A 26,815-nucleotide genomic window follows, 5' to 3' on the forward strand; every position below is an offset into this window, starting at 1 on the left:
AATACGGCGTATAGAATTCCATTGTTGATTGTTGGTGCGGACAAAAAGAAATTGTGTAAAGAGCGGGCGTCGACGAAGAGTCCGAGCTCCGACGATTCCCTAAGCAAAACATCAATTCGTGGTTCATCAACGGAAATAGAAACAGCCAAAAAAAATACAACAAAAAAAAAATGATGAAAAAAACCGAAAGCGAGTGATAAAAAGCGGTCTGTGTTTTAGTGTTGGCCTTTCGGCATAACGTGATAATAAAGAAGCGGCAATCATTTTTTAAATTGCGCCAACTTATGCAAATGTAAAAGTCGCTTAAGAGCCAATTTGCAAAAATATTTCGCGAGCCAAGAAAAAATGCCGGCTAAATGTCTATAGATTAACCGCACACTACGCGACGTCTCGGCTTCCCAGAAAACAAATTCACATTATGTGCGACGTTGTTTTGTGATCAACGCAAAAATAAAAACAAAAGCGAAAGCGAAAAAGAAATACAAATTTTTGAGAATACGCGTAATAAAAATAAATGGTGAATGGAAAAAACGGACTCTCACGCTTCTTTTGTCATTTGTAAGTTGTCGAATTTGAAGGGAAGCAGAGAAAGCATCCTTTAGCATTCTCTCTCTCTCTCTTTCTCTCCTTGTTCATTTATTGTGATTTCTTTCTGGCGATAGAGAAACAAAATAGTGAAAAGATTTGTATGCAAAATTTAAAACGGTAGCGGAAATTGGGTTTCACTTTTGTCCATTGTTTCTGTTCTTCCTGTTCTTGTTGTTGCCGTGCTGAATTATTGAAAAGCTAAAGTTGTTTTTGGCATACTAATAGCCTCATTAAAATGCTAATGAGCTGGGCTTACATATCGCCATCATTTGCGGTCTAATAATTTGCCTGCTACATTTTTATCACGCAACATTTTCGTTGTTCATTCCCCTCAAAATACTCTCAGACTCGTAATCGTACCTGTTTTCTTTTTTTTTGCTGTGTGTTGTGTGCTTTGTGCCGACTTAGCGACTTAAGCTTAAAGGCGAAAAGGTAATACAGATTTAAGAGTAACTGATTCCTATCACAGGATGCTACACTACTTTAGTAAATAACCCCCCTCTACACACAGGGTCGGGTTGGGTCCTAGACTGAAGCAGCTGTTAAATGCTGCAAGTGGCGAATGAATAGAGGCAAAACTCCGACGACTCCGAGAGTAGAGATAAAGTGTGCGAAAAAAAAGCGTAAAAAGTAATTAGCAAGTTGCTACAAAATAATTATTTAATTAACAAAAGTGGCGCTATAAGCCAAAACAGACATAGAAAGCCAACACAAGGCCTGCTCTACTAAAATGGTAGCTAGCAGCCCGGCTCGACTCGGCATTCTTCTACTCTAAATGTCCATTCATTCGTTTCATTTATCTAACTGGGTGTGTGATGCTTATAGTCGCCTTTTTTGTTTGCCTTATAAATAGACCCCTGCAGCACAGTCATTCTCCTCCCCCTCCTTCTTCCTTCCTTCCATCTGTCTGTCTATCCGGCGGAGCACTCTAAAACAACCGTGACGTGCAACTTTAGCCTTCTAATTTAAATTTAATTAAGTGGGCATCTCTCCTAGGCCTAGGCCTAGTCCTAGTCCAAGTCCTAGGCACTCGAGACTCCACTCGCCCATCGACCATCGTTCCCCATGGGCTTTCATTTTGCGTTAGTTTTGCTTTCAGCCATCGTCGTCATTATAATGAATAAAGTTCCAAGTGCCTAAAATGGTTGTGCCCATACTTACTTATGAATATTAAGCGCCTGTTAATCTATTTTCCAAATGCGCCAACTAATGCTTCTCTCTCTCTGCTCTGCTCTGCTCTGCTCTGCTCTGATGAGTGGGCCAATTTAGGGACCACAACTGACGACGATGTCCTCAGCTCTTATCTGTATCCCTTTTGTGCATCTCCATCTCTATCTTTGCCTTTGGCTTTTGTTTTTATGGTCAACTGAGAGTTAAGTACTCTGCAAATTTATGCCATAGAAAATTTTAATATTTAACTAATGAATAAATATCAATTACAAGTTTGTTTCTACACTACACAGTTCAAGCAGCATTAAATTGACCAAGATAACATAAAAGCGAGAACAACTGCAAATTGTTACATTAATATACGATTGTACTCAGAGTTGGAAAACGAATTGAAAGTATTGATAGAGTTGTCTGTACACTCAAGCACTTTTAATCATTTTAATTGCTGCACAAAAAAGTCTTCTGTAAAACGAGTATTTTTTACAACAGAGGCCAGAAATAAGCGGCTTTAAAATAATTTAACAAAGTTTAAATCCCAAACCGATGTGAAAAAAAAACAGGAAAAACATTTTGTCAAAGAAATAATAAAATACCAATATACGTGGCCGAATCGAACAGGCCGGAAGAGCCCCAAAATAAAAGTGAAAATCATTAACCGACTGAGGGATAGACTAGCAGATACCCATTAAGTGGAGAACAAATTGGCTTTCCCTCCTTAAGCTACCCTTTAGCAGTGTATTAAAAGTGTCGAGGGTATTTAGAGTATATAAAAAGAGAGGCAGAAACAAAAGCACATTTAAAATAAGCGCAAAATCAGCACAAAAACGTTCAGCGAACCGAAAGGATAACGACAGCCAGGAGCTGCCGTTGCTGAGCTGTAGCAGGTAGCAGACTCAGCAGCAACAATAAGGGTACAACTTGTTCACACAGTGACACACTAACAGTCATGCAGCATTAAGAGGAAGAGTGCAGCTGCACGCACCTGACGGACCGAATGGACAGCAGGACAGACAGAGAGAGTGGGTGACAGGTGGATAGCCAGCCAGATAGGCAACTGTATGTGTGTACATATTTACATACAGTTCACTGAACAGACACAGATACACACACACACTCACACACATATATTCATATACGCTTTATATATTTACACACACTCACAAATGCACAGCCGCGTGGCTACAAAGTGTCAAGCTTGTTTAAAGGGTTGAGAGCGAGAGAAAGAGAAGGCAGCAGCAGACACAAATGTGAACAACGGCGGAAAGTGAATGAGACTGTTTTCAATTTGGCCCATTGTACACTTCACAGGGTGTAAGAGACACGTGCAAGTCGAAGCGTCAATGCGAAGGTGTGCGCCAGACAGAAACTCTTTGTGTGAGTGTGCCCAAGTGTGTGTGTGGGTGTGTGTTTTGCCTGTCGTCAGCTCAAATAGAAAGCACATAAATTAGGTGGCTTAAAAAGGCTGCCAAATAACTGAGGCGAAGTAACCGAAAGAACCCCTAAAAGAATTTTAATGAATTCAACAAGTAAGCCAGCCAACATTTGAAGCATACCCGAATAGCAAATGCTCTACTTTGATATTTCATTTATTTTCTTTCGTTATATTCATTATTTTTACAACTTTTATTAGACCCAATTTCACAATGTTACTCTTAGCGATGATCAGACATAGGTGGCGATTTTTTTTTTAACGATCTACCTTTCTTAATTTAACTGTTGGTTAATGTAATACAAGAAAAAACTCTTTCCGTTCAATACTTTCTTATTTGAAGTGTTTTGTAACACACAATGCTTACTTAGTTTATGTGTTGAATAATATAATAAAAGCAGCAACTCTTCACTTATAATATTTCATTTCTAATTTCACAATGTTACTTTTAGCGATGATCAGACATAGGTGGCGATTTATTTTAACGATCTCCGTATTTATCGATTTGTTGCTTTCTAATGCTTTTCCCAGTGCTGTATAGTACATTATCCTTTCTTAATTTAAGTGTTGGTTAAGGTAATACAAGAAGAAACTCTTTCCGTTCAATACTTTCTTATTTGAAGTGTTTTGTAACACGCAATGCTTACTTAGTTTATGTGTTGTATAATATAATAAAAGAAGCAACTCTTCACTTACAACATTTCATTAATTTCTTTTCATTATATTTCTAATTTTAAAAACCTACTTTTATTACGTCCAAGTTCAAAATGTTTCTTCTAGCGTGGATCAGACACATGAGGCGCTTTCTTTGATCGATTTCCCCACTTATCGATTTGTTACTTTTCGATACTTTGTTCTTCCCAGTGCTGTATAGTACACAAATAGTTTCTTATTTTAAGTGTTGAGTAGCACTCAATGCTTACTTAGTTTAAGTGCTGTATAATGTAATAAAAGAAGAAACTCTTCACTTACATTATTTCATTTATTCCCTTTCATTATATTACTTATTTTTATAAATTTTTGTATTAGGACGAACCTCAAAATGTGGATCAGACACAGGTGGCACTTTCTTTGATCGCTTTCCCCATTTATCGATTTGTTACTTTTTGATGTTTTTTTTTCCCAGGTTCTTAAATTGCTTAGTTAGTTTAAGTGCTGTACAATGCAATAAAAAACAATATTTTTCCCCTTTAATACTTTCGTAAGTGTTGTGTAATACACCAAGATTATTTATTTTGTGTGTTATATAATGTAATGAAAGCATCAACTCTACAATACACAAAAAATAATACCAATACAATGATAGCATATAATTCACCTAATAACATGCAAATAATTTACAGCAACAAATAGAAATGTCAACAAAAATATTAATAGGCTGCCTACTACTATCAAATGTCAACAAAAATAACATTTTAAACTGCCACCAATACAAAATGTCCAACTAAATGCAACAAACTCATGCACTCACCATGCAACAACAACAAATGAGTGAACAAATCAAATATAAATAAAATAAATTGACACACAAATATAATACAAACATCAGAGAATAGCAAAAACAATAACGACAGCAGCTGCAACATGGATTTCAGCTGGAAGTTCGTCTCTTGCCTCGTTTTATGGCTATGTTGCAGTGGCAACATCAGTTGCGTCAGCGCTCAGCCATCATTAACCGAGAAAATACCGTTAGGTAAGTGGAAACCTAATCCCCGGCACTGAAGTTGACTCAATCTACTGTACGCTGCCTGCTGCGCTACGAAATTCTATTAAGGTGCATGCCCCAGTTGCAAGAGTTGCCACTAATTCCGTTGCCGTTGCCGTTTCCTTTGAGATACCGTTTCTCATTCTGTTTCTATGGCTGTTGCTGTGTTGCTGTATATATGCTTGTTGAATTGACACAATCTTGCAGCTAGAGTGCAATAAAGTTGCTGCCTGCTTTTGGGATTGAATAAACCGAGCCGAAACAAGCCGCGTTACGTTGCGTTGCGTTCCGTTCGCTGTCAAAGTCCAGTTTCATTGAAGCTTTGAAAACTGAAACGGCACGCTTATTAACTTGCTGAGAGCAAGACGTTTAAGACTTTGCTCAAATTGCCGACGACACCAAAAGCAGCAGCAGCAGAAATAACAATAACAGCAACAAGAAAAAGAAGCATTTCAAGTTTTTCGGCAAGAAAAACTCAAATAAAATTTGAGCGCAAAAGCAATTACAAAGTTTAAAGTGCCTTTGCTTTGAACTTAATTGACAATTTCGCTGGCTGCCGACACAACACCAGCGGCAGCAACAGGAACATCATCAGCAACAGCAGCAACATGAGTCTTAACCTTTGTTTAACATACATTTGAATACATTTTCTGTATATATGTGTGTGTGACAGGTGCCATCTTCGAACAGGGCACAGATGAGGTGCAATCAGCGTTCAAGTATGCAATGCTCAATCATAATTTGAACGTCTCCTCGCGACGCTTTGAGCTGCAGGCCTACGTGGATGTCATCAACACAGCGGACGCCTTCAAATTGTCACGCTTAAGTAAGTATTAAGAATTACTGACGAATACAAGTTTTTCTATATTTAAATTTCTTTGACGTTTAAACAATTGACATAAAATACAATGATTCGTCCCTGTGATAAGCAATAATTAAAATACTTGTTACGGTTTGTTTCTGCACTTAATTTAATGAACATCTATGATTACACTGATATGTAATCATACTCATTTTAACTTATAACTTAATAGTTGGTTAAAATTTTTAGAAACTACAAAATAAATCCATGCTGATAACTTAGTTATAGACAAGCCAGCTAATAATAAAATGCAACTAGTTCCTATCTTTGAAAAATATTGATTAAAATTCATCCTGGGGTTTGCGATTGAGCTTAATTTAACGATGAAATACACATTGATAGTTCCTTAGACTAATTTTATTTATAATTTTAAATAGTATGTTGAAATTTAGATAAAATCAGTCTTATTACTCAATATCAGAACGAATACCTTCATAGGCCAATTCATAATTTAAAATAGATAATTTAAATCGATATTTAATACTAAAATTCAACTGGTTAGTGTCTTCAATAAGCAATGATAAAATTATAAAAAATAAAATAAATAAAATTGAGTCTTAGCTAAACGAACAGGTCAATTTTTATGTATAATATTACAGGGATGGATTTTTAACACACCATTAAATGCCATTAACTGTGTTGTGTAAAAGTTTAAGTACTAAAAACACTATATGTATAGATGACATTTATAATTATAGTGTCTTTTAGTTTTATCTACTTTAAATCTTTTTACAAATCTTTTTGAACACACAAAGTAATAAAAAGCTGTGTTGCAAACTCCCTTGACTTATACATTATTAATATCGACTTATTTATGTACAACTTTCATATTTTACGCTCAACTCAACTCAACTCCTTCTTCTTTCACTTATTTCAACAGTTTGTAATCAATTCTCGCGTGGGGTTTACTCGATGCTCGGCGCCGTCTCGCCCGACTCCTTCGATACGCTACACTCCTACTCGAATACGTTTCAGATGCCCTTTGTGACGCCCTGGTTTCCGGAGAAGGTAAGCGTTAAAGCCTAATAAATATTAAAGCTTAGGTTCCAGAGCACAAACATGAACACCCACAAAAAGCGAAATCGAGAGCGTGAGAGAGAAAGTAGAGAGCGAAGCAAAAGCAAAAGCAAAAGCCGTTGCCTATTTTAATATGAAATATTAATCATACGCAAAGTTGACTTTCATATAAATTGGTAACCTTGAAAATGCTACCAAAAAGTTTATAAAATTTATGAGGCAACCTAGGTCGAAATGATTATAAATACCAGCAAGGACTACGAGTCTGAATGCCTGACTGGCCGTGCAATGATGTCCTGTGCTCTCTCTGTGTGTGTGTCCTATGTCCTGTGCGTGCTCTTTAAAAATTTATAACACACTTTTGGCCTCGTTTGGGCGGTGCCATATAAATCAAGCAGCCAAATGCCCAAAACGAGCCAAAACAATGGCCTAACAACAATAATACAGGCGACTACTCAATAATGATTCATGTTTACTAACTTGCCATATCCTTTCTCTCTCTCTCTCTCTTACACTCGCTTTGTCTCTTTCGTACTAATATGCAAACGCTGTTTTCCATAATTTTCGCGTTTTAGGTGCTTACGCCATCGTCTGGTTTCCTCGACTTTGCGCTCAGCATGCGCCCGGATTACCATCAGGCCATCATTGATACAATACAATTTTATGGCTGGCGCAAAATAATTTATCTCTACGATTCCCACGATGGTGAGTACAAAAAAACATGCATACATACTTAATATAGTGTAAGATTGAGCGACGAGCGACGAGTTCCGACGACGCGGGCCCCAAGTGAGTCAATAACCGTTCATTGACTGCCCCACCTATGCCCCCCTTCCCTTCCCTTCCTCGATGTTCTCCTGTTGTCTTTCGCTGTCGCTTTTGCGACTAAGAGATGACTCTGTTTTGCTCTGACTGTGTAAATTTGCCTTGTTATAAGTTTCGCAAGCATTTTCCATTTAGTCGATTTATAAATAAAAAGTAATGACACAGCTGTCTGTGGAGAACAAGAATGAGAGAGAGAGCAAGAGAAAAGCGAGAGAGCAATACGCTGACAGACAATTGGCTTATGTGGCTGCCACAACAATCGCACACACAAGTACGGAGTATAGATAGATGGATGGTTCGTTGAAGGCAATGACAGACAGACAGACAGATGAACTGAGAGAGCAGCAAAGAGAAAGACAGACAGACAGACAGCGAGGGAGAGATAGAGAGATAGACAGACGGTGCGGCAAATGGGCGGACAACTAGCCGGCGTCTGCATTATTATTATTAATGAATGCCACGTGAAAATCTTTTTATGGTCGCGAACAGCACTCAATCAATTTACCGTTAACCGACAGCCACTCCCCCCTCTTTTCTCTTCTCGTGTTAACTTGTCGTTTATGAGTTGAAGTCGAGCCCGGTTTGCTTGTGTGTGTGTGTGTGTGTTGCGGATTTGCGGGCTTAAAGCAAATGTGTTGCCTGCTTTAAGGCGCTTTGTTTGCCGTTAAGACTTTATCACAATATGCTACTCAATCAACTGCCGGAGAGAACTAATAAGCAAATATAGCGCATTAATTCTCAATTTGCGATGACATTATTTACAGATCAAATGCTTGGAATTGTGCTTTAAATTAGTTATTAACTCGAGTACATAATTGAAGCCGTATTATACCTTAAGCATGCTTGGCAAAAGTTCCTTTCAGTGATAAACTGATTGCAGTTTTAGAGTTTCCCTTGCACGGCAATTGGGGTAATCCAGACTTAAGTGCTCAATCTCAACCTCAAGCTGAAATAGAAGTAGAAGTATAAGTAGAAGGCTCAGCTAACGCTTTGGCATACCCGATTTATTTAATGTCGAATTTGAATTTAAATTCAAATTTAAACTCAAATTACTTTTGCTTAAACAACTCTTCTATAAACATCACGTCATAACTTTTGTTCGACTTTTTTTTATATTTTTGTTGAAGCCGCTTTAAACGCAGCGAAATTCGTCGTAATTCCCGTTCGCACGTACACAATATCTTTGTTGCTATTCAGATGAAACAAAATAAAAATAAAGGCGAAAGCGTTGAAGGAAAACGAAAAAAGAAAGGAAAAAGTCAAAATAGAATTTTGTGTTTTGGGCCCATCGACGCGGCCGTCTTTCATTTTTCTACAATTATTGTAGCCGGGCATTTTATGGGCATGTTTACACAGCCGGCGTGCCGAGGGAGCCCAAGAGAGTGAGAGAGGGATTGAGAGGAGAGTATTGGAATCCTCATCGGTTGCTTGGCACGTAACGCCAACGCAAGTTAACGGCTTTTATTTTGGCTAGCAGCGCATGTGGCTGGCAACTGTTTATACGAAATGGCTTCTTGTGTTTATTTGGGCCACGCAAACGAGTTTATTACTGAGCGAAATAGAAGAAACAACATACTTCTACTCCGCCTCCTATAACACGCCCCCCTTCGAAAGAAACAAAAAAGTCGAACACAACAGCAAGGCGAAAAAAAAAAAACTATTTATGGCCATTGGCATCGGTATTGGAGTACCATGTTGAACAAGAAGCGCTAAAGCAATCACAATGGCAACAGCAACAACAGCAACGAAACACTAATAGCCACTCTATAGTAGCTCTCACTCCTACCAATATTTTGTGTATTTTCTTTCTCTCGCAGATTTCTGCTTCTTCTCTCCTCTTTTTTTTTTTTTTTTGGCCCTAATTCATGCGGATATGCCTGCCGGCTTATAAGTTTATTGTCGCTTGTATTTACGACTCGGACGGGAAATTGGCGTACACCCATTTTAATTTTAGCTAGAAGATTATGGCTTTTGTATTGGAAGCCGATGAACCGCCATAAAATGTGTCTGTGCCTGAATGCCTGCAGAAAAATATATATATATATTTATTTTTGCGCACTAAAACACATTCGCAGCACCTTGCGTATACTTGATATATCACGCACTCAATAGTTTCGCATATGTGCTGTCGATTTTCTTAAATATATTTTCAATTAATATATAATAATGAACTCGTTTGAAGTTTTCTTTCTATATCAGGTGTTGAAACTGCACTGCAGAGAATTGTTTGTGTGAGAGGAAGTCTCTTAAGAGACAGCTGAATCTCTCGATTCCCAGCTGAATTGTGGTCAGAGTTTTCTCTATTAAAGTTTATCATTATATATGGCAATTGTTTTATGACTTTTGTTCGATTAAGCTTGACCAGCGAAAACAGTTATTATTGCCTCGCAGCATTGACCTCATTTCTCGGCCAAATGAAACGTTTTATATAACAATGCAGCCGTTTAATATTTGAACAGCAGTTGATGAAACAGCCGCAGCAGTGGCAAAATGAGCAGAAATCACGCAGGAGAATATGCTTGGTAAAGTAGGGACATTTGCATGTAATATTTGTGGATTCTGATTTTATATTAAGAACAGACAATCAGCAGTCTGCAATGAACGTAAATGTCTCACTTAGTTTTTAGCACATTGTGAAGCACACACACACACACACACACATATACACATAACGCACACTTGCTTGCCGTGTGGCAGCTGAACAAGAAAGGAAAAAAAAGTGAATGAAAGAGAAGAGCATGAAACGAGAAGGAAACGTAGGCGTTGTGGCATTGTTGCTGCTGTCCCCTTGGCTTGCTTTTAAAAGCACATTCGACTTGCTGTGACATGAAATTTACTACGCAGGACACAAGGCGCAAACAACTGAGCTGAGAGCTGAGAACTGAGAGCTGTGAGCTGTGAGCACAACCATTTGCATTTGTCGTCGTCCTGGTAAGGACATCTGCAAAATTGCCTGTTTCCATCGGCCAATGCATACATATAGCACTCAGTACGTTCAGAGTAGAGTGTTCTGTGTCTGTGTCTGAGTCTGTTGTTGAGTTTCATCTCGGCCTCAACCCCCATCGTCATCATCATTGTCTGACATGCGAAATGATCAAAATTTGTGTTGGCCTGGGACTTGATAAATTTTTTTATTAAACGCCCCCCTAACAACAGGTACTAAATTCGAATAGCTCTGCAGCTAATCAATGTGAAATGCTCTGTACAGGACAGGACAGGACACCTAAACACGCACACACAAAGAGTGAGGAGAGATGAATTTTTATGCAAATTCTTTTATTTATAGATTGATTGTTATTGATTGTCTTTCCAAAGAATTCAAGTTGTAGGCGCACAATCAAAAATGTCTATCCTCTTACCCTGTTGTCATAAAAATACGAAGAGGGAAATGCCTAGCAAAGTGAAGATAAAACCAATAAGAAAGTCGAGTGTGATCAACAGTGAGATACCCGATATGCATTTTTAGTAAATGAAAAATAGTGCGAAAATATTCTTAAAATTTGGTATATCGATATAATATTACATACACAGACAGTCAGAGAGTCTTGGTTATATGTGACAAACATTATCGAGTATGCTTGACTATGAGATACCCGATACCCATTTCCCAAACAAGGCAAAATAGTGCCGTATTATTCATCTGATATACCAAACTAATATACCGAATAGAAAAACTAAAATATAGTAAAACCTGCATTCCGTGTGTTAATATAGTTTTACAAAATATACCAAATAAATATACCGAGAAAATACTAAAATATACCAAAGCCTGAATTTTGTATATCAGTATGCTATTATATATATGCCACACATAACATTATAAAATAACAAATGACTATATTGTCTCAAAAAAATGCTGCATTTGGTATATATATATATAAATATTCCAACAAAACACCAAATATACCAAAAGTTACATTTGGTACATTAATAAACTATTACGTATACAGACAGACGAACATAACTATATTGCTTTAAAACATACTAAATTAATATGCCGACAAGAATACTAAAATATAAAATCAAAATCTACATTTGGTATGAAGATATACTATTACATATACCAACAGATGGATCAGGCATTTATATACTTTTATACATAATTTGTAAATTTATAGATATAGAGATTTGTAATATACTTTTAACCTTTCAGTAGCTGGTATATAGAAGACAATAGAAGACAGTAGCCCCTCATAGAGGGCATTTTAAAGTCCATCAGCCTAGTTTTTATGAATCAACTCACATGCGAGTAATAATAACATAAAAATTTCGAAGAAATCTGATTTTGTTGTTGGCATCATGAATAATAAGTAAATGCTGAATGTTGATTGTTCCCGTCATTGCTGCATTGTTGCAGCCGCATTTTGAACTAAGCACAAATCGAATAAAATAACATTTGAAATTTAAATAAACTGCGTCATATTTATGGTACACAAAATTTGTGTCAAGAGCCAAGGCAAGGCAACTGTGTGTTGTGCCTCGTTGTCTACCATTAATTTAACCATTATGAGCTTTTACTGCGCTTTCACTTTCGCTTTTGCTGTTGCTTTTGCTTTGGCGCTTTCTCGTGTTATTGGATACTTTTGAAAGACGCCTGTTGGTAAAGCCATTGAGAACATATGCGCAACACAAATCCTTTGAGCTTGTCAGCGCATAAAAGAGGCGTCCTTGTATAAGTAATTACACCAGCAAGCAGCTAGCAAACAGCGAACAGTGAACAGCAAAGTTTCTGATAACACAACAAAACTGAAAGCCCATAATAACCGAATAACCATCTTAATTGGTGCGTAGCTAATTCTCAACTTTAAAGCCTAGAAAGTTTGGCGCCAGACAAAAATACTCAAAATAAATTCTAATAAGTAGTGGAAATCTGAATCAAAATCTGTTCAATTAGCAGCCCCGACCAGAGAACACGGTTGATGATGATAAAGACTATACATTCGTCTAATTAAGCTGATATATATATGTATATTTGGGTATATTTGTTTTGTGTGGGCTTTGGAGGTATGAGGCATATCCTGGCAACGTAATCTCGGCAAGGAGATTGTGTTGGTAATAATTACATTACCTTTCTCATTTGTTTAGCCATAAAATATGTAAGCAAATGTCTTGTTAGACTCGACTGATGTCTTACGTGCTTTATATTACGTATACGTAGCTGTATCTGTATCTCTATCTTTAGCTATTGCTTCGTTTGTTAGCGTGTGTGTGTGTGCGTGTTTGTGCATGTCTGCGTGCGTGCGTGTGTGTGTAGAGTGTCACTACCGATGGCAGGAAAACTTCATTTCCGCAAAACTAACTTTTGTTTAACATAACAAATTGCCTTGTTTACTTTTCGCATGTGAGTGAAAATAAAGTAGTTTAGTCAAAAGCATCGCATCAACAACAAGCTGCCAGCTGTTTCGCAAAATTTGCATAGAAAGTCAGTCAGTCTATAGCATATATTCACACACAGATCACAGAGAATACAAAATATAAAATACACAAACACACAGAATACAGAATACCGAATACAGATTCACGTTGTGTGCTGCAAATTGTTTATGTTGTGGGCCTGGTTTTTAAAAATTCCATTTCAATGAATTTGCTATTGCGAATTGTGCTTGAAAAATAATTGAATTTATCCAGACGACCATAAAAAATAAATATAATTGTAAATTAAATTCGTAACATAAACAAAAAAGGAAACACAAAATGCGATACAGTCCACAGACCGAAAATAATACAATAAATACAAAACGGAAATACGCACATACGCACCATACACACACACACACACACACACACACAACACACAATGCTGAAAAGAAGAATGAAAATGAAAAGGAAAGAAAAGGCAGAAAAACAAAACGAGTGCAGGAGTGGAGAAATCAAAAAGACAGAAGCCAATTTCGAGCCATCAACTTGCGGGGACACATTATGTGAGGAGGCGGGGCAAAAAGAGGGCGAAAGTCGCAAATGTTTTCATATCAAAAATGAAATAAAACAAAAGCCCAAGCCGCAACACAGTACGCTACTCAATTACACTTTCGATATTCACACACACACACACACACATACTCGCACACACACATACGCACATGCAGCAAATCCAAACGGCAAATCTCAAATCGAAAAACACAAAACTCAAATCCAAAGGCAAGCCAAGCGTGAGGACTATAGAGATATATATAGAGAGAGCATCGGAACGGCAGCGATTGAGCGATAGAGCGAAGGGGCGGAGGCTGTGGCAGAGGTTAGCGGGATGGGGGCAAAGGTTATAGGGATGAGCACCAGCAAATGAAATTGTATAAAAGGCAAAGCACAAAATTTATTGCACTAGTACAGCGCAAAAAATGGTTGCGGCGCACGAAGGCAGCAAAAAAATAACAGCAAGAAGTAAGAGTGTTATTGAGCACAAATATACGACCAAGAGATACCCTACAGACAATTAACTGTTGAATAAATAATAATAATACATAACTGCTTACTTAAAATGTAAATACAATTAACGATCTATTCAAAATACATCGCTTTTATATTATATAAAAATATTAAGTATACGCAAAATGTAGTTAGTTCATTATTACTATTAAACAGACATCTTAACTAATTTACACCTCATTAAGTTGTAATTTGTGCAACCAATAAATATGAATGCCAATTCTAAACACTCTTTTAATGGTTGTAGGGTATAAAAAATACTTAAACCCGGCATTGCCATGAAAAGACAGAGCGAGAACGGGAGAGTGTAGTGCAAATCAAAACAACAACAAATTGGATATGTATAGAGTGCGCTTTAGCCCTGAGTGGAAGTGGACTCAATGATGGAGAAGGAAAGGGAGAAGAAGAGGGAGCAAGGTGGCTAGGCAATGGCTATAACAATGTCTAAATCAGAACTCCTGACAGTCGCAGCTTTCCCATTGGGGGAAAGCCAAAGCAAATCCCATTTTATCCGCAAGCATAAATTGAAGGCGAACTCGAGTTGTTGCATGCAACAAAACAAATGGAAAGAGATGAGGATTTCCTTTTTTCTTCCTCTTCTTCCCTTTTTGTTTTCTCCTATGTTTTTTCCTTGTGTCATACAAATCATCCGTCCATCAATGTAGCATCACTATTCGATGCCATTCGATGATGACCATTCCTCCCCAGCGCATTCAATCGTCGTGTTTTGACCCACAAATTCTGTCCGGCCTCAAGGCCTGGCTGCTGCTGCGTATCTGTTTAAGTGCGAATGAGTGCTGTACTATGCTGTGCTGTGGAGCGGCAGTTAGTTGCAGCCATAACTCAATAAGCCCAAATGCAAATTGCGCTTGCAATGAAATCTCTGTTGCATATCAGACCAGCTCACAAGGACGATGATAACTTCAGGGCAATGCCACACTCAATGGGTGGCAGCAATGCCATGCCAGTGTCGTGTGGCATTAGGTGCAGTTGCAGTATCTGTATCTGTATCTGTGAGATACGACACACACATACGCACACAGACAACCACATGCAAATATCTATGTATCCGAGTATCTCGTTTTGCATCCGTTTTCGGGAAATTTCTAATTGAAGCTGATTCTGTTGGTTTAGCTTTCATAAGCCGTAAGAGTTTTGTTGTTCCCTCCGATTGTGTGTTCGTATCTGTCTCGACTGTCACAAAGGGAAAATAGAGCAAATGACCAGCAAACGTTTAGAGATAGTGTAGCTAACGTCAGATTATAACAGAGAGATATATCGTATATTTATGTATACAAATATATATAAAATATATTCTCTCATTTAATATTTATTGTTTACGTACACAATTTTTCTCCTTAAGATTATATTTATTTTCCCTTTAAATAACGAAACGAATTCTATTGTGTATTATTTCATTTCTTTTCTTGTGTATATATTTTTATTCATATTTATTACTTTGGCTCTTCGTTTTCGGCGCATCAGCTGAATATTAAGCACATACTAGAATTTCCTTATCTGCTATCTGATTGCATAATTTCCTCTTTTTGCGTTCATCCCTTTTTCACACTTGCTTCTCAGCTGCTGTTGCGTTATGAGTTTATGCTAAACAGCAGGGTTAAAGGGCAAAAGCCCAGATAGTTATAATTTGTGTGTGTTTGCCTCTCAGCAATGTGTGTGTCCTAGTTAATTAACACGCTTCTCTCCCTTTCTACTTATTGTGTGTGTGTGTTTGTTGCAGGATTGCTGCGTTTGCAGCAAATCTACCAGGGACTGAAGCCGGGCAACGAGTCGTTTCAAGTGGAGCTGGTTAAGCGCATCTCGAATGTCAGCATGGCCATCGAGTTCCTGCACACGTTGGAGCAAATTGGACGATTCACCAAGAAGCACATCGTCCTCGACTGTCCCACGGAAATGGCCAAGCAAATACTGATACAACATGTGCGGGATTTACGTTTGGGCCGACGCACCTATCACTATCTGCTGAGTGGTCTGGTAGGTGTTACATTCAGGAACGGGAAAGGGAAACCTTTAACCACATTGTCTCCCTCACTCTCTTTGTCTACACAGGTCATGGACGATCGCTGGGAAAGCGAGATAATCGAATTTGGTGCCATTAACATTACGGGATTTCGCATTGTGGATACGAATAGGCGACTGGTGCGCGAGTTCTATGATAGCTGGAAACGTTTGGATCCACAGATGAGTGTTGGCGCTGGCCGTGAATCGATTTCGGTAAGGTCCTTTCAAGCAAAAGTTGTCGTTGTAGTCGTATTGTCATTGCTGCAAGCTGTTAAATATTTGCTGACATTTAATGTTTACACTGAGGACTCTAACATAGTTTTGTCAGTGTGCGTATGTGTGTGTATTTGTTTGTTGTGTGTAGTCAAATAGGAGCACAAACAGCACAACGGGCGACAGATTTCACTTTTTACATAGTTCAGCAGCACCAACTTTCAGTCAAAGGCACATGTGTGTCCTTGCTACTGCTGATGTTGCCGTTGCCGTTGTCCTTGTCAAGCTTGCCTTACACACATTCATTCATACACACATGCAACTACTCGACAGCGGCAAGTTGGTTTAGTTTGCGTGCTGTTTATATTTGTATTTCCTTGGCATTATCCTTGTTGACAAAGATTTCACTTTGTGGCGCTTAAATGTTAGTTGAATTCTGCTCCAGGACTTCAATGCTATGCAACCTCATGCTCATCCCCAAGCAACAACTGCTGCTGCTGCTCTCTTTGACAATGCCTTTTTGTTTATTTGACTTTGTCTGTGAGTCGCAATCCTCTGAGCCAGGAAATTCATACTAACGTATAAAGCCCATTCCCTTCGCTTGGTCTAATCAGATTTTAACGCGACTGAAGTGCACACACACACATATTTAATCACTGCCACTGACTTTAATACTCCTGGACAAGTCTCGCAGACTAAATGAAAATATAAAAAGGAAAAAATCCGTTGCCAATGATGGGGAAAATTGTGAAAAACAGCGTGTAATACACTCATTAAATGTGCCAGAGACCGACCCCGAAATGACAGCTAACAACCCAACCTTTGTCTGTATTAAAATCTCTCTCTCACAGGCTCAGGCAGCACTCATGTATGATGCGGTCTTCGTCCTGGTCGAGGCATTTAACAAAATACTGCGCAAGAAGCCGGATCAATTCAGGAACAATGTACAGCGACGCAGTCAGACTTTGATGGCAGCTGCCTCAACATCTGGCGATGGCTCCAACAGCAACGGCAGCAGCAACAACGATGCCGGCTTCGGCTCCAACTCTGGGTCGAGTTCCAGCGGTGGCGGAGGCGGTGGCTTCAACATCGCACCGCGTGCATTGGACTGTAACACGGCGAAGGGATGGGTGAATGCCTGGGAGCATGGCGATAAAATATCACGTTATTTGAGAAAGGTGAGTTAGACATTAGACATTAATGTCCCGATCATTATGAGTAACTGGCGCTGACAAAGCAATTAAAAACGCCACAAACTTTCCATCGTCCACTTTCTATGTTTGCCCTGTTCCGGTTTTTCTCTTCTGCTTCTGCTGCTGCTGCTGCTGCTGCTGCAGGTGGAAATCGAGGGCCTCACCGGGGATATCAAATTCAACGATGATGGCAGACGAGTCAATTACACGTTGCACGTTGTCGAGATGACCGTAAACAGCGCCATGGTAAGTAACGGGATACGTGTTGGTCGCCGTAGTGGGTGGAGGAGGGGCAAGGGGGGAAGAGAAACAGGAAGAGGAAGCAACAGAGGGTATCCACAAACTGTGGCCCAGTTAGAGTCATCAAAGAGATATCGTACACCACAAAATCAATATGACTCTCCAGCTCGAATCATCAAGCATTAATTATGAAACTGATATGAATACTTACTACTGAATGCTGCCAATTTAAGCCATGTTCCAAAGGCGGTTTGAAATTGACGCCAGACACTGCAAGTGAACCTAAAAAAAAGTATTAGATTTTTAGCAAATTTTGAAAGAATTTACTTTGAACAGATATTTATTTTTTCGGCAATAAATTGTACATTTCTATATCCAGCGTGGTCATATCTTGCATTTTAATCAAATAGGAAATACAACAATTAATGCTCAAGCGATGCAATCTCTATAAGTGCTTTCGATAGTAAAAGGAATAGAAGCTTAATGCTATAAAACTCCTATTCAACTATGAATTCCAAGCAGTATTCAATAGAAAAGCTGGATGATATGAACTGCAAATTTACTTCAGTGTAGTTTTATAAACAAAAGCTTAATGCTATGAAATTATCAATTAACTTTGTATTCATTGATGTTTTATAGACGAAAGCTTAATGCTATGCAACTACCATTCGTACCCACTATCAATGCAATTAACATCTTCTTTTCTTAACAGTGCAATTTAATAATGAAAAACTGCTGAGCTGTATGGGAAAATATTAAACAGCAATCCAGCTAATTGCTTTCATTTTATGCTGCCACTTGCAGGTCAAAGTGGCTGAATGGAATGATGTCACCGGACTGCAGCCGCTCAATGCGAAATTTGTGCGCTTGCGACCGCATGTGGAGTTCGAGAAGAATCGCACGTACATTGTGACGACGGTGCTCGAGGAGCCGTACATCAAGGTAAAGAAGCCGGAATTCGGAGAGCAGTTGCGTGGCAACGACCGCTTCGAGGGCTATTGCAAGGATCTGGCCGATTTACTGTCCAAGCAACTGGGACTCGATTGTAAGTGATTGATAACAAAGCGACGACAAACGCACTCTCCAATTGCATACCATACGTATTTGCCTTACAGATGAACTGCGCCTGGTTAAGGATGGCAGTTACGGTTCGGAGAATCCCGCGGTGCAAGGTGGATGGGATGGCATGGTCGGCGAGCTGGTGCGAAAGGTGAGAAATTCGTGTGCAGCAATCGAAACTGAAACTGAGACTGACTATTTACATTCCCACTCCCACTTCCATTTCCCTCTCTCTCTCTGTGTTTCTCATCATCTGCCTCGCTGTCATTTGGAAATGCAGGAAGCGGATATTGCCATTGCCCCCATGACGATTACCGCTGAACGCGAACGTGTCATCGACTTCAGCAAGCCGTTCATGTCGCTGGGCATCTCCATTATGATTAAGAAGCCAGTGAAGCAGACGCCCGGCGTGTTCAGCTTCATGAATCCTTTATCACAGGAAATTTGGGTGCGTATGTGTTTGTAACTCCTCTTCTAATTCTCCCCGTCCCCTACACTCCACTCCCCCAATCTTCGTTGCCATGTTGCCATGTTGCTTGCTCGAAGCTGTACAAAGAGTGGAAACTTTCGAAACGTTCCAGCCAGTGGCTAAGAGGCAACTTTGAGTTGATGCCACATTCCTGCTGTAAGCTGTCATATTGCTTGCCTTCGAGATAGCGAGTGGAGTCCTTGCCCTCCTTTAATGCTGCTTTTGCTGTTGCTGTTGCCGCTGCAGTGTTTTGGCCAGGGCTTCGTGCAGCAATATATAGTTCATACATATGTATGTCAAATATGGCATGAACGGTATACAAGGCTTATATCAAATGTAGGACAGCTTGATGGCTTGTCAGAACAATATCTTTAAACGAACTGCAGTAAAAAGCAAAGAGAAAATGCAAGAGCTACCTTTAAAGAAGGGAAAAAAAAATCCAAAGTCGTATAATTTTTCTAATTAATTAAAGTGATTGATTTATTGCCGATACACTCTCTTTCTCTCATTCCTGTTGACCCGTTTTGAATTACTTACGCCAGCCTTAAACAGCATCGCAGTCTAGACGCGAATCGCGTCCAGTGTTTATTTTTTGCTTTGGTAACGAGTCAAAATAATGCAAAATTTTGCGCTGCATACAAATGAGTAAAGTTTTTCATTTTTGTTGGCGCCCATTGCCTGGTAATTTTTACGCTCGTGCTTCCTTCTACTTTTACATTTTTTTTTCATCTTCGTTTGTGTTGTTTTTTTTTTTCTTTTTTTTTTCATTTTCATTTATGTTGGCTCGTTTTTTGTTTTTGTATTTTCGCCGCTCCCTGGGAAAGTTTGCGGCAAACTTGGACTTTTGTATATTTATTTCTTCTGGTTTCGGCTTCGACGTGGTACCTCGTAAGCTCCCAAAGTTTAATAGAGTAAACGACAAAGTTTTTTCTGTGCTTTTGCTACTGTTTGCCTTTTTTTCTCTCTGTACATTACAAACAACAACAAAAGCAGCAGCAACAAACAGCAACAACAAACTGTAACAACAACAACAACAACAATGACAAGCGCTGCAAGCAAAAATTACGTTGCCGTCAAGTTTTAAATTTGGCTCTAGTCCAAAGTTGGCCGTTTGACGCTTGTTTAAATAATGGCCAGCCATAAAAATTATATGAGCATTTAGTTGATATTGGCCCGACTGATGTTGATGCTGTTGCTGACACTGATGTTGTAACATCATCTCCCTGTTAAGTCGACCAACTCCAAGTGGCTCTTTAATCTAATGGCAATTGGGGGAAAAAAATAGTAAGCTACAGAGACCAGCTTTCATATCTGTATCTCGCGAGACTTCATTCAAACACACACACCATAGTTGGGTGTTGTACAATGAAGTGAAAATGCAATAAGTTGAGAGCAAAATACATGTAACAGAAGTGGAAACTAGTCGATAGACCCTATAGGTATCGGTTGGCATTAGCAAGTCGATAGGCAATAAGCTATCGGTATCATCAGTTGTCATTAGAAGATGATCAGTTGTCGGTAGAAGATCTTCAGTCGTAAAAATTAGAATAGAAGAAGTAGTCATTCGTATAGAAATCACTCAATAGCAGAAAGCAGTATTATTTACGTTAATGAAACTCAACTTTCACCCATATTATCGATCATCGATACAATAATACATATATTAGTAAATATGTTTCTCAACTACCAATCGAATACCTTTAACTTAAGTCACACACTTCTTCATCTTTGAGGTCTCTTTGCTGTCTACAAATTGATGATTTCCACATACCCTTTATTAACAAATTAATTTGTGCAGGGTGCCGAGAAAGTGTTGACAGCGCGACAAGCGCAAAATTAAATGCTAATAAAAGTCAGTGAACAGCGATGTGAAAGCTTATGCTTATTTTGACATCAGCTAAAAAATTACAAATGCAAATTAGTTAAGTCAAGAAGGAGTGTGCGTTTGTGTGTGTGTGTGTGTGTGTGAAGCCAAAGGAGCAAAAGGTGTCAACGAAAGGACCTGCGAAGTTAGCAAGCTAATATAAAAGACTTTCACAAAAAAATTTATCATAAATTAAATGAAGCATTTTCCGCTGCACACACGACACACAGCAACAAGGCAGCAAGGACACAGCGAAGCGTCGCCACGATGACAGCAACGCCCAATAAAAGCCAACGCACACACACACACACACAAGTGAGAGGCCTACTCCGCGTGTATGCGTGTGTGTGTGTGTATGTTTGTGACACCTTTTCTCTTTGGCACACACACATACACAGTGAACTGCGCAGGGGGCTGTGGCAACCATTGAAGCATTGATAACGTTCGCGACACCAACCAAAAAAAGAAAGGAGCCAACGGCAACAGTTGGTAACAAAGTCAGGTGAACAGAGGCTGTCGATGTCCTGGCTTCTCTCTTGCCTCTCGCTCTTCTCCGCTACCCATTGTTTCTTTCCGTCGTCCCATTAAGCTAATGCTGCGCCATTTCTAGGAAGCCATTGCCGCTTCCGCTTCAATTAGTAAGGAAAATTTAATGAAAAATATTTTTGCCAGAATTATAGAGAGTTTTGCTTTTACAGCTGCCGTTGTTGCCACTGTTGCTACTGCTACCTCTGATATCTGCTGTTATCTTGTCGTATCTCACAAGCTTTTCATGTTTTTATTCCGCCAACAGGTGAGCGTCATCTTCAGCTACATCGGCGTCAGCATTGTGCTTTTCTTTGTGTCCCGCTTCTCCCCACATGAATGGCGTCTCGTACAACAGCCGTTACAACAATCACAGCTGCCAGGTAAGTAAGCATTCTACACATACACCTACCATACTATACACAAATATACAATATACACTCCCGCTGGTGTCAGTTCACAATGAAGACGACGTTGAGGACTATATAAACGGAAGCACAGTGCTTTCAAAAGTTGAGATATATTGTTGAACCTAAATGGAAATTAGCTAAAAGCTTTAAACAGTTGGATTTTCATTTCCTATTGGGCTACTTACAGTCAAGTAATTGGGGTAGCAGTGATGCGAGCGTGACACGATTTGAAGTTTGACTGAAAGTGAAGTGCATAGCTTTAATTTTGGCATATTTACAATGCATACTTTTGATTATATTTCCTAATTTGACAATTTCGTATATTTTAAAAGTAGTTGTATATCGGTATACCAAGTATACCTTTCAGTATATTTGCTTTCATTGACTAGCTGGTATAATTTGAAACCTATGGTGTCTGTTGAAGGTAGTATATCAGTATACCAAGTATACCGTTTGGAGTATTTGCTTTGGTCAACTATCTGGTATAATTTGAGCCAAATGGCTTTGGTTGACTTTATGCTATATGTTAAGCCTATGGTATATTTTGAAAGTAGTTGTATATCGGTATACCTTGCTTATTTTTCGCTGTATTTTTGCATTGGTTGCCTATCGGCATATTTTGTATCTGTGGAAGTCATATTTTTCTATCTTTTCGGTAAATTAATTTGCAATATTTTTGAATAATACCGCAATAGGTTCCATTATAAATAAATGTGTAGAGGGAATCAGTCGCGCACATACGATTAATAAAATTCAAGCAGAGACTTAAACAAAAAGTATTTAATTTCAAAACAATTATTTCTTAATAATATTGGCTAAGGCACCAAAATTGAGAGCAGTAATCTTATTATTTTTGTGTAATACGGATAAATTTTTTTTCCAAAATATTTCTTACAAATTTCATGTGACAAAAGTGTTAAATGATTGAATTTAATATTTACTTACACGAATATTTAAAATTCTTCTTATTACGAATTTCCATCTCTACCGGAGTAGTAATATTATTTGACCAGAAAATTTGCTGCAATAAACTTGAATCTCTTGCAATTAAGCGCTTAGTTAAGCTCACATTATTATTGTAATTTATTTAAACAATTTTCTAGTCTCACGACTTATTTGCATCTCCAGCAGAGCAACAACTTTTTCAAATGGGATTTTGGTGTAATAGACTTACATTTTGGGGTCCAAATGCAAGGCAAATAATGTGCAAAATACAGACACACAGGCATACAGACACCGTTTTGTGTGCGTGTGTCGTTTTTATGGGCGATATTGATATTTTATGAGCTGCCTGGGAAAACAGCAGTTGGCGATGAGGAGGAGGTGTGCAAGGGACAGGAGCAGGGGCAGGGGCTGGAGTATTACAGTGGCATCTGTGGCATAACATTGAACTTGTTTTGCATGCGATGGCATGTAATTGAATTATCTGATTCAATTTTGTAGGTGGTGGAGGTGACGTTGTCGGTGCCGTTGCTAGGGACTTTATAAATTCTCGGTGTACTGAGGGCTTCTCTGTGTGTTTGTGTGTGTTGCCGGCAATCAAAATCCAAAAGCGGAGGTCACATATGAGCGCAGACAGACAATTGCCTCTCATAACAATCTATTGGCATCCTGCAAAACATCCTTAATGTAATTTTAGCGGAAAGTAAACAACATTTTGTATGCAGGCAACGTGTTAGCAGCTACTGCAAAATGCCAACAAAAAACTGGCTACGAAATAAAATCTGACATGCGAATGCATGTCAGCAGCAGCCAGAAGCAGCAGTCAGAATGACTTGTGTAGTCAGTGCGACAGTCGCTGCTTTTGCAATTGCAGCAGAGTTCTGGCTACGCTTTGGCTTTCACTTTGGATTCGCTTTGGACTCGCTTTGGCTTTGGCTCTGCGCTTGATTGCATATCAATTAGAGCAGGCGCAAAAAGTCAAGCCAAACGAAATGATTGACAGACGAGAGCCAGCAAAGCAGCTACAGGAAATACACACACACACACACACCGACGTACATTTATGCAGGACAGTCGAGAGTTGCTTCTTTCTATGTCCTGTCTGCGGTTTCATTTTGTGGCCAACTCACACCATCTTCCTCTTCCTCTTCATCTCTTACAGATCCACATGCACATCACGAACAGCTTGCCAATCAGCAGCCACCCGGCATCATTGGTGGCGCCACCGTTCCCCCGCCGCCCGGTCCACCAACTCCGGGGCCACAGACAGCTGTCTGTGCGGCAGCTCTGCAGGCATCGCACTCAGCAGGCAGCCTGTCATCGAGTGCCACAGCCAACTCGGCGGCCGTCAATGAGTTCAGCATCTTGAACTCGTTCTGGTATTCATTGGCCGCCTTTATGCAGCAGGGTTGCGATCTCTCGCCACGATCGGTGTCGGGTCGCATTGCGGCTGCCTCGTGGTTCTTCTTCACGCTCATACTCATCTCATCGTACACGGCCAACTTGGCCGCCTTCCTCACCGTCGAGCGCATGGTGACACCCATCAATTCAGCAGAGGATTTGGCTATGCAAACCGAGGTGCAATATGGCACCTTGCTGCACGGGTCCACCTGGGACTTCTTTAGGGTAAGCACTGTTTAGTCCACGTTTGAGTTATGATTGCAAATTAATTTATAATCGACTTTGCTCTGTGTTTTGTGTTTTGTGCTTTCGCCCACTCCCCAAAACAGCGTTCACCCATTGGGTTGCACAACAAAATGTGGGAGTACATGAACTCGCACAAGAGCGTCTTTGTGCCCACCTACGACGAGGGCATTCGACGTGTGCGCACATCGAAGGGCAAGTATGCCCTGCTGGTCGAGTCGCCCAAAAATGAATACGTGAATGCCAGGGAGCCGTGCGATACAATGAAAGTGGGTCCCAACATGGACACAAAAGGATTTGGCATTGCCACGCCATTGGGTTCAGCGCTCAAGTAAGTAACTGCCAATGTTTTGCTCTTGGACTGAGGAAAAGCCATCAATTTCCTTGGCTTTATTAAACAAGTTGAACAGCTGCAGACGAGTGTGTGCGACTGTGATATACTCGATTAAGATTTTGGTAGAATACTTCTTTTTAGCGACATTTTCAGTTGATTATTAAATAGCTTTCAAGCTTACTTTGTGATTATACTAAATTTAGGACTTAATTTAATTAGCTGATAACTAGTATTATACAAATTAAAATACTTAAATTATCAACAAAATACTAAAAATACCAAAAGCTTTATTGGGTATATCGACATACCACATCCTATATACACACTAATTCACTGTCAGATACATATTTTCGTTTAATAATATCTTTAAGATATTAATACAAATTAATAAAAATACCAAAATATTCTAAAAGCTTTCTTTCGTATATTGATATACCACATTCAATAGATACACTGCTCGACTATGAGATACACATTTTTGATATTCTCATATATACCAAATTTATACTAAATTAATACTTTAGAAAATACTAAAATATTCCAAAAACTTTATTTGATGTATTGGTATACCACATTTAATATATAAAATGCTCGACTGTGAGATACACATATTCGGTATTTTCATTAAGATATACCAAATAAAGGAATAAAAAATACTAAAATGTACAAAAAGCTTTTATTCGTATATTGATATACCACATTTAATATGTATCAAATTAATACATAAAATACTAAACTACACAAAATTCATTATTTAGTATATAGCTACTATATACCACATTGTGTGTTACCATGCTCAACTGTAAGGTACTCATTTTCGGTATTCTAATTAAGATATACCACATCAATACACCAAAATACTAAAAGATTTATTTAGTATATTGATATACCACATTCAATGTATGTTATACACAGTAATACAAAATATTCTAGACCCTGTTAGAGACAGTCCACCTTCTGTCAATTTTACCACATTTTCTTTTACCACTAAGATAAAAAAAACCCTTCAACACTTCGATTATCCAGTATTAAAACACAATTTCAATATTTTTTTCAAATTCTTGTCTTTCTTGGGCAATTATATTCATTTTATCCTACTAAGTTATAAGACACTTCTATTCTACCACACTGCCACACATTTATATTTCTTTTAATTTCATGTTCCTTCTCTCTCTGCCCGCAGAGATCCCATCAATATGGCTGTGCTGACACTGACCGAGAACGGGGACTTGATCAAATTGCGCGAGAAATGGTGGTACGACAAGACCGAGTGCAGTCTGAACAAGGATAATCAGGAAGCGTCACATAATGAGCTGACGCTAAGCAATGTGGCCGGCATATTCTATATACTGATCGGCGGTCTCATGGTCTCCGTGTTTGTGGCAATTATTGAGTTTTGCTTCCGCAGCAAGGCAAACAGTTCCGGCTCATCGCTTGGGGGCGGCGGCAGTGCGAGCAAGAGCAACGGCTCCATGATGCTAGGACCGGCAAACATTGGACCGGGCGGAGTGGCGTCGACACATCAAAGGAACGCGATGACTGACAGCATGCATGCCAAGGCCAAATTGACCATTCAAGCGAGTCGCGATTACGATAACGGACGTGTGGGGGTGAGTATCGTTAATGTACTTTCTACGCCTGGTGGTTGAAATTGTTCGTTGCCACTGTTGCTGTTATTTTAAGCGCAAAACTTTTATGTTAATTGTGTGTTGAAAACTTTTGTGATGATGCTAACCGCCGCACAGTATCTCAATTGCACATCCCTACAGTATTATCCCCCGGCGCCCTCCGATGCCAACGAAGCTCTGCACATGAATGCCCATGGTCAGGTTTGACACGAACACGTGCAGGAGTCGCGTCTCTGACGCACACCCTGCGCGC

At 39.2% G+C, this 26,815-nt stretch overlaps 1 protein-coding gene across 2 annotated transcripts; it reads left to right on the forward strand.

The window, feature by feature from the left end:
* On the forward strand, positions 1 to 26,815 carry LOC132791231 (glutamate receptor 1). 2 transcript variants are annotated; one of them, XM_060800071.1, is made up of 17 exons: positions 1 to 558; positions 4,531 to 4,880; positions 5,566 to 5,718; positions 6,635 to 6,762; positions 7,347 to 7,476; positions 15,761 to 16,014; positions 16,090 to 16,254; positions 17,106 to 17,432; positions 17,592 to 17,693; positions 18,492 to 18,732; positions 18,803 to 18,897; positions 19,027 to 19,194; positions 21,873 to 21,987; positions 24,119 to 24,582; positions 24,687 to 24,931; positions 26,118 to 26,544; positions 26,680 to 26,815. In XM_060800071.1, the coding sequence occupies exons 2-17, from the start codon at positions 4,772 to 4,774 to the stop codon at positions 26,767 to 26,769; spliced, it is 3,213 nt and encodes a 1,070-aa protein (XP_060656054.1). In that variant the 5' UTR covers positions 1 to 558; positions 4,531 to 4,771; the 3' UTR covers positions 26,770 to 26,815. The 2 variants fall into 2 exon arrangements, with proteins under 2 accessions (XP_060656054.1, XP_060656055.1); XM_060800072.1 differs by having other exon boundaries at positions 26,704 to 26,785.

Source organism: Drosophila nasuta, chromosome 3 (genome assembly GCF_023558535.2).
Source record: "Drosophila nasuta strain 15112-1781.00 chromosome 3, ASM2355853v1, whole genome shotgun sequence".
Classification (NCBI taxonomy): Eukaryota; Metazoa; Arthropoda; class Insecta; order Diptera; family Drosophilidae; genus Drosophila; species Drosophila nasuta.

What these genes read in the sequence shown, in the direction of transcription:
- LOC132791231 (XM_060800071.1), top strand. Translation starts at nt 4,772, where the DNA reads ATGGATTTCAGCTGGAAGTTCGTCTCTTGCCTCGTTTTATGGCTATGT. An exon ending in AACCGAGAAAATACCGTTAG is followed by an intron (nt 4,881 to 5,565) that starts GTAAGTGGAAAC and finishes TGTGTGTGACAG; the next exon opens with GTGCCATCTTCGAACAGGGC. An exon ending in CAAGCAACTGGGACTCGATT is followed by an intron (nt 18,733 to 18,802) that starts GTAAGTGATTGA and finishes TTTGCCTTACAG; the next exon opens with ATGAACTGCGCCTGGTTAAG.